Source organism: Pristiophorus japonicus, chromosome 3 (genome assembly GCF_044704955.1).
Source record: "Pristiophorus japonicus isolate sPriJap1 chromosome 3, sPriJap1.hap1, whole genome shotgun sequence".
NCBI lineage: Eukaryota > Metazoa > Chordata > Chondrichthyes > Pristiophoridae > Pristiophorus > Pristiophorus japonicus.
Genome location: NC_091979.1, coordinates 23,201,850 through 23,215,613, shown reverse-complemented (window position 1 = coordinate 23,215,613; position 13,764 = coordinate 23,201,850). Strand labels below are relative to the sequence as shown.

The window sequence follows — 13,764 nt, the reverse complement described above, 5'->3', positions numbered from 1 at the left end:
AGCGAGGAGTTAAATTAAAAAGTAGGACCTCAAAAGTAGTAATCGCAGGATTGCTACTAGTGCCACGAACCAATGTCCGAGGGGGAGTGTTTGCTCGTGCTGTTGGGGAGGAATTAAACTAATATGGCAGGGGGATGGGAACCTATGCAGGGAGACAGAGGAAAATAAAATGGAGTCAGAAGCAAAAGATAGAAAGGAGAAGCGTAAAAGTGGAGGGCAGAGAAACCCAAGGCAAAAAACAAAAAGGGCCACTTTACAGCAAAATTCTAAAGGGGCAGAGTGTGTTAAAAAGATAAGCCTGAAGGCTCTATGCCTCAATGCGAGGAGTATTCGGAATAAGCTGGACGAATTAACTGCGCAGATAGCAGTTAATGGGCATGATGTAATTGGCATCACGGAGACATGGCTCCAGGGTGACCAAGTCTGGGAACTCAACATCCAAGGGTATTCAGCATTTAGGAAGGATAGACAGAAAGGAAAAGGAGGTGGGGTGGCGTTGCTGGTTAAAGAGGAAATTAATGCAATAGGAAGGAGGGACATTAGCCTGGATGATGTGAAATCGGTATGGGTGGAGCTGCAGAATACCAAAGGGCAGAAAACGCTAGTGGGAGCTGTGTACAGACCACCAAATAGTAGTAGTGAGGTTGGGGACAGCATCAAACAAGAAATAAGGGATGTGTGCAATAAAGGTACAGCAGTTATCATAGATGACTTTAATCTATATATTGATTGGGCTAATCAAACTGGTAGCAATGCAGTGGAGGAGGATTTCCTGGAGTGTATTAGGGATGGTTTTCGAGACCAATATGTCAGGGAACCAACTAGAGAGCTGGCCATCCTAGACTGGGTGACGTGTAATGAGAAGGGACTAATTAGCCATCTTGCTGTGTGAGGTCCCTTGGGGAAGACTGACCTTAATATGGTAGAATTCTTTATTAAGATGGAGAGTGACACAGTTAATTCAGAAACTAGGGTCCTGAACTTAAGGAAAGGTAACTTCGACGGAATGTGGCGTGAATTGGCTAGAATAAACTGGCAAAGGATAATGAAAGGGTTGACGGTGGATAAGCAAACATTTAATTGTACATCCCTGTCTGGAGTAAAAATAAAACGGGGAAGGTGGCTCAACCGTGGCTAACAAGGGAAATTAAGGATAGTGTTAAAGCCAAAGAAGAGACATATAATTTGGCTAGAAAAAGCAACAAACCTGAGGACTGGGAGAAATTTAGAATTCAACAGAGGAAGACTAAGGGTTTAATTAAGAGGGGGAAAATAGAGTATGAGAGGAACATAAAAACTGACTGCAAAAGCTTCTATAAATATGTGAAGAGAAAAAGATTAGTGAAGACGAACGTAAGTCCCTTGTAGTCAGATTCAGGTGAATTTATAATGGGGAACAAAGAAATGGCAGACCAACTGAACCAATACTTTGGTTCTGACTTCACGAAGGAAGATACAAAAGATACAAGGGGACAGAAGATCTAGTGAGAAGGAGGAACTGAAGGATATCCTTATTAGGTGGGAAATTGTGTTAGGGAAATTGATGGGATTGAAGGCCAATAAATCCCCGGGGCCTGATAGTCTGCATCCCAGAGTACTTAAGGAAGTGGCCCCAGAAATAGTGGATGCATTGGTGATCATTTTCCAACAGTCGATGGACTCTAGTTCAGTTCCTATGGACTGGAGGGTAGCTAATATAACACCACTTTTTAAAAAAGAGGGAGAGAAAACGGGTAATTATGGACCGGTTAGCCTGACATCAGTAGTGGGGAAAATGTTGGATTCAATCATTAAGGATGAAATAGCAGCACATTTGGAAAGCTGTGACAGGATCGGTCCAAGTCAGCATGGATTTATGAAAGGGAAATCATGCTTGACGAATCTTCTGGAATTTTTTGAGGACGTAACTAGCAGAGTGGATAAGGGAAAACCAGTGGATGTGGTGTATTTGGACTTTCAAAAGGCTTTTGACAAGGTCCCGCACAAGATTTAGGTGTGCAAAATCAAAGCACATGGTGTTAGGAGTAATGTACTGACGTGGATAGAGAACGGGTTGGCAGACAGGAAGCAGAGAGTCGGGATAAACGGATCCTTTTCAGAATGGCAGTGACTAGTGGAGTGCCGCAGGGCTCAGTGCTGGGACCCCAGCTCTTTACAATATACATTAACGATTTAGATGAAGGAATTGAGTGTAATATCTCCAAGTTTGCGGATAACACTAAACTGGGTGGCGGTGTGAGCTGTGAGGAGGTCGCTAAGAGGCTGCGCGGTGACTTGGACAGGTTTGGTGAGTGGGCAAATGCATGGCAGATGCAGTATAATGCGGATAAATGTGAGGTTATCCATTTTGGGGGCAAAAACACGAAGGCAGATTATCTGGATGGCGGCAGATTCGGAAAAGGGGAGGTGCAACGAGACCTGGGTGTCATGGTTCATCAGTCACTGAAAGCGGGCATACAGGTACAGCAGGCGGTGAAGGCGACAAATGGTACGTTGGCCTTCATAGTGTGGAAATGTACTTTTAAAGTTGCAGACACTGTTTTTTGTACCTTTTTGCAATAAAACAAAGTGGAGTCCCGATCTTGCCAGAAGCTTCTGCAGCAAACAGTCTCTTTGCATAAACATGCTAACCCTTGACTGAAACTGCTGACAGCTGATTAATAGCCATCAGACAACATTAAGACTGTCCTGCTGAGGTAAGTACTACCCATTGTGCTCCCCTGTATTATCAATAGTCTGTCGCTTTGCCAGACCTTAGAAGGGCTAGATAAAGTTTGTAACGATGCAACACCAATTCACCCCTAAGAGATAATCAAATTACCAGCTATTATCTCTATTACAGAACTCATCCTAAATATGCAAGAAGCCAATTACCCAATCAACCACTATAGAAATCATAGGCCCAAATAGACGGCCAGGAAACTGGACAATCCTAAAACAATGCAAAACCAGTGATAGCACATTATCACACCCTAATTGAGTTACTGCTGACTAGCCCACCAAACACTGTCAAAGGAGACATTTGAAAATATGTAAAAGACTCAGACAAGGATGTGGTAATCATTAACTGATTGGAGAACTCTATCTGTTTTTACTGACTGCAAAGGCAGAACCAATACACAGGATGGAACCATAACTTGTCTGTTCTACTGTATAAATATATTGTGAATCTGTACCAATGAGAGCCTCCGCTTAGCCTTTGACTGGACGGGATTCTCCCTTGCTGCAAGTAAAACTTATTAAAGGAACATCTACCGGAGCTGATTGTGTTAGAGTCTTATATTGAGAGTCGAGATTTCGACAGTTACTTCTTGGAGGTTCCACCGAGATCGCTTACTCTCTACTCTGAGTGAACAGATGCCGGCATAGTGCCTCTTTAGTGAAGGGCTTAACTGGCCAGAATAAGGTGAGCCTTTTGCTCGCAAGAGGTCTCTTTACTGTTGAATCGCATATGTATTCTGTTGTCCACAGTGGAGGTCCAGCGATCTACGAGACTCGAAATTTAAGATCTAAAGTTATTTTTGTAATCATTTCCTTCTCAGCTTGTAGTCAGAAGGGATCTGATCCTGAAAATATCCGATCTTGAAACAGCCCGGGGAAATTTTCATTAGGAAAAGTTAAAAAGAGCGCTATCGATTGATGACCCTTGTGCGATAGGATCAGGGTCCTTGTGTGATAGGATAATACATGGTCCTATCAAACAAGGATAATAATTTAAGTCCCTAAAAAAAAGTTCCTTGTGTGATATGTTCTGTCCCTTCTAAGGCAGTCCTAAGAACATAAGAATTAGGAACAGGAGTAGGCCATCTCGCCCCTCGAGGGTGCTCCGCCATTCAAAAAGATCATGGCTGATCTGGCCGTGGACTCAGCTCCACTTACCTGCCCGCTCCGCGTAACCCTTAATTCCCTTATTGGTTAAAAATCTATCTATCTGTGATTTGAATACATTCAATGAGCTAGCCTCAACTGCTTCCTTGGGCAGAGAACCCTCTGGGAGAAGAAATTCCTTCTCAGCTCGGTTTTAAATTGGCTCCCCCGTATTTTGAGGCTGTGCCCCCTAGTTCTAGTCTCCCCGACCAGTGGAAACAACCTCGCTGCCTCCATCTTGTCCATCCCTTTCAATATTTTGAATGTTTCTATAAGATCACCCCTCATCCTTCTGAACTCCAACAAGTAAAGACCCAGTCTACTCAATCTCTCATCATAAGGTAACCCCCTCATCTCCAGAATCAGCCTAGTGAATCTTCTCTGTACCCCCTCCATGGCTAGTATATCCTTCCTTAAGATGACCAAAACATGCACGTACTCCAGGTGCGGCCTCACCAATACCCTGTACAGTTGCAGCAGGACTTCCCTGCTTTTGTACTCCATCCCTCTCGCAATGAAGGCCAACATTCCATTCGCCTTCCTGACTACTTGCTGCACCTGCAAACTAACTTTTTGGGATTCATGCACAAGAACCCCCAGGTCCCTCTGCACCGCAGCATGTTGTAATTTCTCCCTATTAAAATAATATTCCCTTTTACTGTTCCCCCCCCCCCCCCCCCAAGGTGGATGACCTCACATTTTCCGACATTGTATTCCATCTGCCAAACCTTAGCCCATTCGCTTAACCTATCTAAATCTCTTTGCAGCCTCTATGTGTCCTCTACACAACCCGCTTTCCCACTAATCTTTGTGTCATCTGCAAATTTTGTTACACTACACTCTGTCCCCTCTTCCAGGCCACCTATGTATATTGTAAACAGTTGTGGTCCCAGCACCGAGCCCTGTGGCACACCACTAACCACCGATTTCCAACCCGAAAAGGACCCATTTATCCCGACTCTCTGCTTTCGGTTAGCCAGCCAATTCTCGATTCATGCCAATACATTTCCTCTGACTCCGCGTACCTTTATCTTCTGCAGTAACCTTTTGTGTGGCACCTTATCGAATGCCTTTTGGAAATCTAAATACACCACATCCATCTGTACACCTCTATCCACCATGCTAGTTATATCTTCAAAGAATTCCAGTAAATTAGTTAAACATGATTTCCCCTTCATGAATCCATGTTGCGTCTGCTTGATTGCACTATTCCTATCTAGATGTCCCGCTATTTCTTCCTTAATGATAGCTTCAAGCATTTTCCCCACTACAGATGTTAAACTAACCGGCCTATAGTTACCTGCCTTTTGTCTGCCCCCTTTTTTTTTTTAAAAACAGAGGCGTTACATTAGCTGCTTTCCAATCCAATGATTGAGAAAAGAAACAGTAACTGATTGATCAACTACAGTTGGTTCGTGTCAACATATCTCACACACCCAGACTGAGCCCGAATTAAGAGCCTGTTCAGGCCACGTGACGGCCAGGAGAAGTGAGCGTAGAGAACTCGGTTGACTGAAAGGATTGAGAGATCAGAAACTGTGAAAAATCTTAATCATCCAGAATGGGAGCCGGAGCAAGTAAAACACCACCAAAGGGCACACCAGCCTATTTTATGCTCCAGAATTGTGGTCAGTCTTCAATTGACCACATGAAAAAAAATGGGTAAAATGAACTAAGGGTGGAAACAGGCCAGGTTCATTCAATTTAGAAAGAATAACATGTCTAGAGGAGTGTCTTATAGACGGAGACCCAGGTAGAAGAGGAAAAAATAAAGTAATAGAAAAGGTCTGGGGTCCGATTCTTCTAGCCCACGTAAAATTAACAGAGCAAGTAAATCAATATGTAAGAAAAGAAAAAAAAACTGATAGTGATTATCTTAAGTGAGGTATGGATCCAAAAATAGAGCCGGCCAAACAATAAGCTTTGTTGAATGAAGAGAGACTTTTGTGAATGTCTGTCTTTGAATGAGAGTGCTTGTGTGATTTTTGAATGCGGAATATTTGAGGTGGGAATTAATAAATATTTTGTCTGAAAGCCTGCTTCAGAAAGTGGTGGAGCTATCTGCTGTTTTAGCTCCACCCACTTTTTCGGATAGAGCAAAGGTTTTATTTAAACTCTTTGTGTTGTCCTGTATGTGGGAAGTTTTAAGAAAGTGAGAACCTAGAATTGAATTACATTTTAAGTCAGAAACGCAGGTGTGGATTTATTCGGATGATAAGTTACGGAGCTAGGAAATGCACAAAGGATAGGGTTGTTGAGCAAAAAATAAAATATGCGTAGTCCTGTTGGTTTAAAAAAAATAAATTTCGACACGCTCACTTGTCAAAAGAAAACACGTAATCATTTATTACATTGGGTTGAAAGACAATAAATTTAGTCTAGGAATGAGATAAAAAACGGAGAAGGGAAGTTGTAATGCCTTTAAAAAAAAAAGCCTGTGTGGGTCTCTCGAGGCTGGGGAAGTACACCCCCATTTTCCTTTGTGTAAAACCTTGACACAAAACCTTCTAGCTCAGAAAAAAAAAAGTTTTAAATAAAAGTTTGGCAGTACAATATTTGAATTGGGATTGAGATATTTCAGGTGATTCTCCTTGATAAACTATTTGGTTGTATTGGAAAATCTTGGGTTTGGAAGCCTTTTTAATAAAATTACACAACTACTGCGTCAGAAACTGAAGCTTAAAAAGATGTAATTTATGAGACACTATCATAACATTGAAGTTACAGAGCAAAAAATTGGAGTTTTTGATGTTCAGCTTCTAAAACAAAAGTTGGGCACACAATTATAAAACAAGTACTTTGCATTCTGTGATCTGTGAATCACTATAAGCATAAATGAGAAGTCCGTGTAACACACCGATTTTTCCGGTTCAGAAACCCAGTAGTGACAAATGGAGGTTCGTCCAAGACCTACGAGCTGTGAATGAATCTGTATTCCCAACTTATCTGGTGGTGCCCAATCCTGCGACGATACTTGCCCTCACTATCAGAAAAGCTGATTTGGAATGAAGCATCCTAGAATGCTTTCCGGAATCTTAAACAGTCCCTCACTTCAGCACCAGCCTTGGGATTACCAGATGACACTAAGCCATTCAACTTATTTGTTCATCACAAGTCGGGTTTTGCACAATCTGTTTTGATTAGTTACATGAAGACAGGCAGCGACCGATAGCGTATTTCAGTACCCAACTAGATCCAGTGGCACGCGCACTACCAGGATGTCTTCCTTTTTTTTGGCAGCAGCTTATTATGCTGTACAACAGGCTCAGACAATAACTCTACATCATCAAACCGTTTTATATATATCCCACACTCTGTCGAGATTTTACTTACTAAATGTGCCACTCAACACCTAATTTCTGCAAGAACCACTAAATATGAAGTCGAACTGTTATCAAATCCGAACCTTATTAAAAGATGTACTATCTTAAATCCAGCCACTCTACTCCCCACGGAAGACAATGGCAAACCCCATTCATGTGAAATGATAACCGAATTAGTGACTAAACCACGTATCAATTTAACAGATGTACCAATGTGTAACCCTGATCTAGTGTACTATGTTGACGGATCAGCCTTACAAAATGATAGGGGCCAACTTAAAGCGGCTTATGCAATTGTAACCCAGTTTAATGTTGTTGAAACAGCCTCTCTTCCAGACTCCTTTTCAGCCCAACAAGCCGAATTATTTGCATTAACTCGAGCTTGCATTCTGGCTGAAGGACACACAGTTAATAGCTACACTGACTCCAGGTATGCTTTTGGAGTAACGCATGACTATGGACAAATTTGGAAAATTCGCGGATACCTGACTTCTTCAGGAACCACCATCAAGAATGCAGAACAAGTAGAAAATCTTCTGCGAGCCATTCAATGCCCCTTAAAACTTGCCATTATCAAATGCCAAGCACATACAGGCCAATTGAATGAGGTGGCACTTGGAAACACCAGGACTGATCATGCAGCTAAGTCAGCAGCTGTGTCAAAAGGGAGGATGCAGGTATCATTGCTTCCACTAAGGAAAAATATAATTGCTCAGATCCACCACCCACTATCAATGATGTGCTGGCCTTCCAGACACAGGCCAGTAAGGAGGAGGTGTTGACCTGGACGAAGGATCAATGTTATAAAAATCCAGAAGGAATATGGGTTCACCATGATGGCCGCGTGGTGGCGCCCAAATCCTTACTTCCATGGATTGCCCGATGTGTTCATACATTCACACGAGGGCAAAGGGGGGATGGCAGATTATATTTTGGCAACTTGGTATGCACCAGGTATTTCGGCAATTGCAAAACAAATCTGTGAAAATTGTGTTACCTGTCAGACAATGAATCCAGGTAAGACGGAAAAAGTAGAATCTGCCTCCCACCCAAATCCAATGGGGCTTTTTGTACATTTACAAATGGATTTTATTGAATTACCTATGTGTATGGGATTCAAGTATGTATTAGTTATTGTAGATGTGTTCTCTAGATGGATTGAAGCCTTTCCATGTAAAAAGGCAGCTGACACTACTGTTGTTAAATTTTTGTTAAAAGAAATCGTACCGCGCTTCGGAATCCCTGTTAAGCTTTCTAGTGATAATGGGTCACATTTCACGGGAACTGTTATAAAAGAAATGTGTAAAGCTTTACAGATCAACCAACGTTTTCATTTCAGTTATCATCCACAATCAGCTGGACTTGTTGAAAGATATAATGGAATGCTTAAAAATAAGTTAGCAAAATTATGCAATGACACTCGACTAACATGGGTGGAACTGCTGCCGTTAGCCTTGATGGTAATGCGATCTACAACCAACAGAACAACAGGCCCGTCACCGCATGAGTTATGGGACGTCCCCAACGACTACCTTTTACAGCACAGTTTACTGCAAAACAAATGGACATCCACAAAATGGAAGAAAATATGTTGAATTATTGTACTGCACACTAACCAAATGTATCTCCAGCTTTCATTCACAGGTAAAAGCTCAAGTTGAGCCAGCGAAAGGGAAGTGTCATAATCTGGAGCCCGGGGAATTCGTTTACATCAAAATCTTTAAAAGAAAAAGCAGTCTATAACCAAGATTTGAAGATCCATGCATCCCATTGCAAAAGGGCACACGACCAGGAGGAAGGGAAGAAGGAACCAGAGGAACAGAAAAATGAAGACCGACTAATGAACTGTACGGACTATGGGGACTGATAGTGCTGTGCTTAACAGGATTGTGCTTTGCGTTATTGATAGCACCAGAGGTACAGAAATGCAAACAAAGGGAACTGCAGGTAAATGTATTTATAGCACTGAGTCATAAGCATGCTCACGAAAGAAACTTGTCTAGTTGTCGGATATGTTCCCATGTACCTGTCCATTCCGAAGGGGGTATTCCCCTAAGATCCGTCCCCTTTAACGAATCAGAAATGGTAGAATGGTTAATAGTGCAAACTAAGACAAACCTAACCAAGGTTTCAGAAACGAAGGATCTAACAGAATGGAGGTCAGTAGGGTATAATCTTACAACCTTCCAGGGATAGTATCAGCCAAATTATAATAATAGCCGTCAGCCACCCTTCCTAAGTATTCCTCCCGGAATAGGAAATCCTGAAGGTATAATATGCCTAGTAAGTAATGAGACTAAAGGACCAGAAGTGGGACGCAGCCAGTGTCCCCAAATGACTAGATGGCAAGCCATAACAAATCTCACTAACGGGAGAAAGATGGCAACCTTTAACTGGACTATGGTCCATAATAAAACCTCAGGTAAAGGGTGGGACAGTGAGACCACTCGAGTACGAATGGCACGGAAGGACCAAAAGCGGACGTCCTATAATTGCACTTACTTTATTTGTGGCCGTAAAGCCAACTGGATGGGGTCCTGTTACTTAGGATATGTGATACCCTTTATTAGGGCAACAAAGACTCTAAGGGATGCCTATGGAAGTGAAAGACTTAAACGGGATTTGACATGGTTAAATGGAATAGTGAAGGTAATGATAACACCCTATGGAATAGCATCAAACGAATGGCAATTACGCGAACTGGCTAATTTAGTAGAATCAGTAGCCAACGCAACTTCTCAAGCCTTCGAAGGGGTAAATGACGAAATGGTAGCCATTTGAACAGTGGCTCTTCAAAATCGTATGGCTTTAGATTATCTCCTAGCCAAAGGAGGAGGGACATGCACGTTGATTGGTGAAGAATGCTGTACGTATATCCCGGATAAGTCAGAAGAGATCGGCAGTCTAGCTGACTATATTAGGAAAAAGGTAATAGAGTACAAACAAACTATTGGCCAGGGTGGTACCACCTTGTGGAATTGGGCATCTGGATGGTTGGGATCCCTAGGGAGATCTTTGGTACAGGGTTTGATCATATTCTTGCTGATAGTCTTCACCCTATATCTTTTGTTTATCTTAGTTAAGTGTTGCTGTGCCAGGTTGGGAAAAACAGAGTAACCAACTGAGACCACTGCTAGGGTTATGGTAGCAACAACTACTGAAGGTTTTTGTGTGGAAATGGAAATAGAAAGACTGTGCAAGATTAGAATGGATTAAGTTGTCCTTCTGAAGGAGAAAAGGGGGAATGTGGAAATGTACTTTTAAAGTTGCATACACTGTTTTTTGTACCTTTTTGCAATAAAACAAAATGGAGTCCCGATCTTGCCAGAAGCTTCTGCAGCAAACAGTCTCTTTGCATAAACATGCTAACCCTTGACTGAAACTGCTGACAGCTGATTAATAGCCACCAGACAACATTAAGACTGTCCTGCTGAGATAAGTACCACCCATTGTGCCCCCCTATATTATCAATAGTCTGTCGCTATGCCAGACCTTAGAAGGGCTGGATAAAAGTTGTAAAGATGCAGCACCAATTCACCCGCTAAGAGATAATCAAATTACCAGCCATTATCTCTACTACAGAACTCATCCTAAATATGCAAGAAGCCAATTACCCAATCAACCACTATGGAAATCATGGGCCCAAATAGATGACCAGGAAACTAGACAATCCTAAAACAATGCAAAACCAGTCATAGCACATTATCACACCCTAATCGAGTTACTGCTGACTAGCCCACCAAAAACACTGACAAAGGAGACATTTGAAAATATGTAAAAGACTCAGACAAGGATGTGGTAATCATTAATTGATTACCACTGCAAAGGCAGAACCAATACACAGGATGGAACCATAACTTGTTTGTTCTACTGTATAAATATATTGTGAATCTGTAGCACAGGGAGAGCCTCCGCTTAGCCTTTGACTGGACGGGACTCTCCCTTGCTGCAAGTAAAACTTATTAAAGGAACATCTACCGGAGCTGATTGTGTTAAGTCTTATATTGAGAGTCGAGATTTCGACAATAGCTAGGGGATTTAAGTATAGGAGCAGGAATGTCTTACTGCGGTTATACAGGGCCTTATTGAGGCCTAACCTGGAATATTGTGTACAGTTTTGGTCTCCTAATCTGAGGAAAGACGTTCTTGTTATTGAGGGAGTGCAGCGAAGGTTCACCAGACTGATTCCAGGGATGGCTGGACTGTCATATGAGGAGAAACTGGATCAACTGGGCCTTTATTCACTGGGGTTTAGAAGGATGAGAAGGGATCTCATAGAAACGTGTAAGATTCTGACGGGACTGGACAGATCAGATGCAGGAAGAATGTTCCCGATGTTGGGGAAGTCCAGAACCAGGGGACATAGTCTTAGGATAAGAGGTAAGCCATTTAGGACTGAGATAAGGAGAAACTTCTTCACTAAGAGAGTTGTTAACCTGTGGAATTCTCTGCCGCAGAGAGTTGTTGATGCCAGTTCATTGAATATATTCAAGAGGGAGTTAGATATGGCCCTTACGGTTAAGGGGATCAAGGGGTATGGAGAGAAAGGAGGAAAGGGGTACTGAGGGAATGATCAGCCATGATCTTATTGAATGGCGGTGCAGGCTCGAAGGGCCGAATGGCCTACTCATGCACCTATTTTCTAGTTTCTATGTTTCTTCTTGAAAGATCATTCAAAAAAGGAAAAAATATTCGAAATATTTTTACAATGATATGGTGCCGTACAAGATTTTTTAAAAAGTTAAAATGGATAGCGATAAAAAAAAAGCTACTGATAAAGAGGAGTTCTGAAGAAACTCATATTCCAGCTTTAACTCAGTGATTCTGGATTCAGTAATCAATGTGCACAGAGTGAGTTTCAATTTAAATACTTAATTACATGATCTTCAAGACTGATTAACAGTGTACTCCCAGTAGCAAGTTCAGAATAGATCCAATCTGATAACAGCAAGGGATATTTTAGAAATGTTCCTAGGTGCCTGAAGTAATGATTTTCCTCACCCATCAGTAATGGTTCGTAGATAAAGTCACTCTACATTTCAACAGCGGCCAAGGCTCTTGTCAATCACGGATCATCTGGCGCTACAAAAGCTTTGCTCAGCATTAAGATCTTAACCAGATCTGACGGTGCCTCGTACCGAGAATTCTCAGCACGACAGGCTGCGCTGCCTGACAGTAAATTATCCGGCGCTACACAGGGCTGACTTACCCGAGAAGTCTGCAGATGCTGCTTCTGTAGTTGAGCCTCTGGCTTGCAGCAGCTATACTGGGTGGAAGTGGAGGCTGAGAGGGGAAGTAGGCTACGACAACAGCCAATAGCAAAGCAGTCACACCAAATTCTGGAGGAGAAAAAAAATAGGTCAGTGCGTCGTGAAATACATTGAGAAATCCATTCTCGTGGAACGAAGAAGGCCCTGTGATCAAATCCAATTCGGACAAAGAGTCCTAGCGTCGGCACACTGTTGTACTGTTTGCATTACTCAGCCTTCGAAAGTATCCCCTTTCTACCTGGTTAAAAATAAAGCATCCTTGGTACTTAGACCAAAGCAGCAGCAGAAACATAAGGTCATTGGGTAAGAGAACACAATAGAAACAGGAGTAGGCCACACAGCCCCTCGAGCCTGCTCCGCCATTCAATAAGATTACGGCTGATCATCTACCTCAACTCCACTTTCCCGCCCGATCCCCATATCCCTTGATTCCCCTAGAATCCAAAAATCTATCGATCTCAGCCTTGAATATAGTCAAAGACTCAGCATCCACAGCCTTCGGGGAGAGAATTCCAAAGATTCACAACCCTCTGAGTGAAGACTTTTCTCCTCATCTCTGTCTTCAATGGCCAACCCCCGTATCCTGAGACTGTGCCCCTTAGTTCTCGACACTCCAGCCAGGGAAACAACCTCTCCGCATCTACCCTGTCAATTCCCTTCAGAATCCTTTATGCTTCAATGAGATCACCTCTTATGCTTCTAAACTCCAGAGTATAGACCCATTCTACACAATCTCTCATCATAGGACAGACCTCTCATCCCAGGAATCAAACATGTAGTTACGCATGATATTTGCAACTCGGTGAATCAAAAACTTGAAACAGGTTCATTTATCCAGTCACCAATGTTCCCTGTAATATTTTTTTGGGGAGGGGGGGGGCGGGGGGGCCACGTGTCGATTCAATATTGCGTGCATGCACGTTTTTTCAATTTAAAAGCAGGCTGCATGGGACCACTGGAGCAAAGGGAATATTGCCAGTCACACTTCATGCGTTCATGGGATGTGGGCGTCGCTGGCAAGGCCGGCATTTATTGCCTATCCCTATTTGCCCTCAAGAAGGTGGTGGTGAGCCGCCGCCTTGAACCAGTGCAACCGGTGAGGGGAAAGTAAACTGCATTAACACTCAGGGCCAAGATACTCTTGTGGAAATATTTTCTCAAGGGTACCTACTCTGAAAGGCTTGGATTTATATTGTGTCTTTCATGACCACCAGATGTCTCATAGCGGTTTACAGCCAATAAAGTACTTTGAGTGTAGTTATTGTTGTAATGTAGGAAACTCGGCAGCCAATTTGTGCACAGCA

The 13,764-nt window shown here is 42.6% G+C and overlaps 1 protein-coding gene across 2 annotated transcripts in view; it reads right to left on the bottom strand.

The window, feature by feature from the left end:
• The window catches only part of slc49a4 (solute carrier family 49 member 4), a 123,604-nt gene that overhangs the window by 46,375 nt on the left and 63,465 nt on the right, over positions 1-13,764 (bottom strand). For both annotated transcript variants that reach the window (XM_070875252.1, XM_070875251.1), the window contains exon 4: positions 12,400-12,529. In XM_070875252.1, the coding sequence (XP_070731353.1) occupies positions 12,400-12,529 (130 nt within the window). The remainder of the gene's footprint in view (positions 1-12,399; positions 12,530-13,764) is intronic.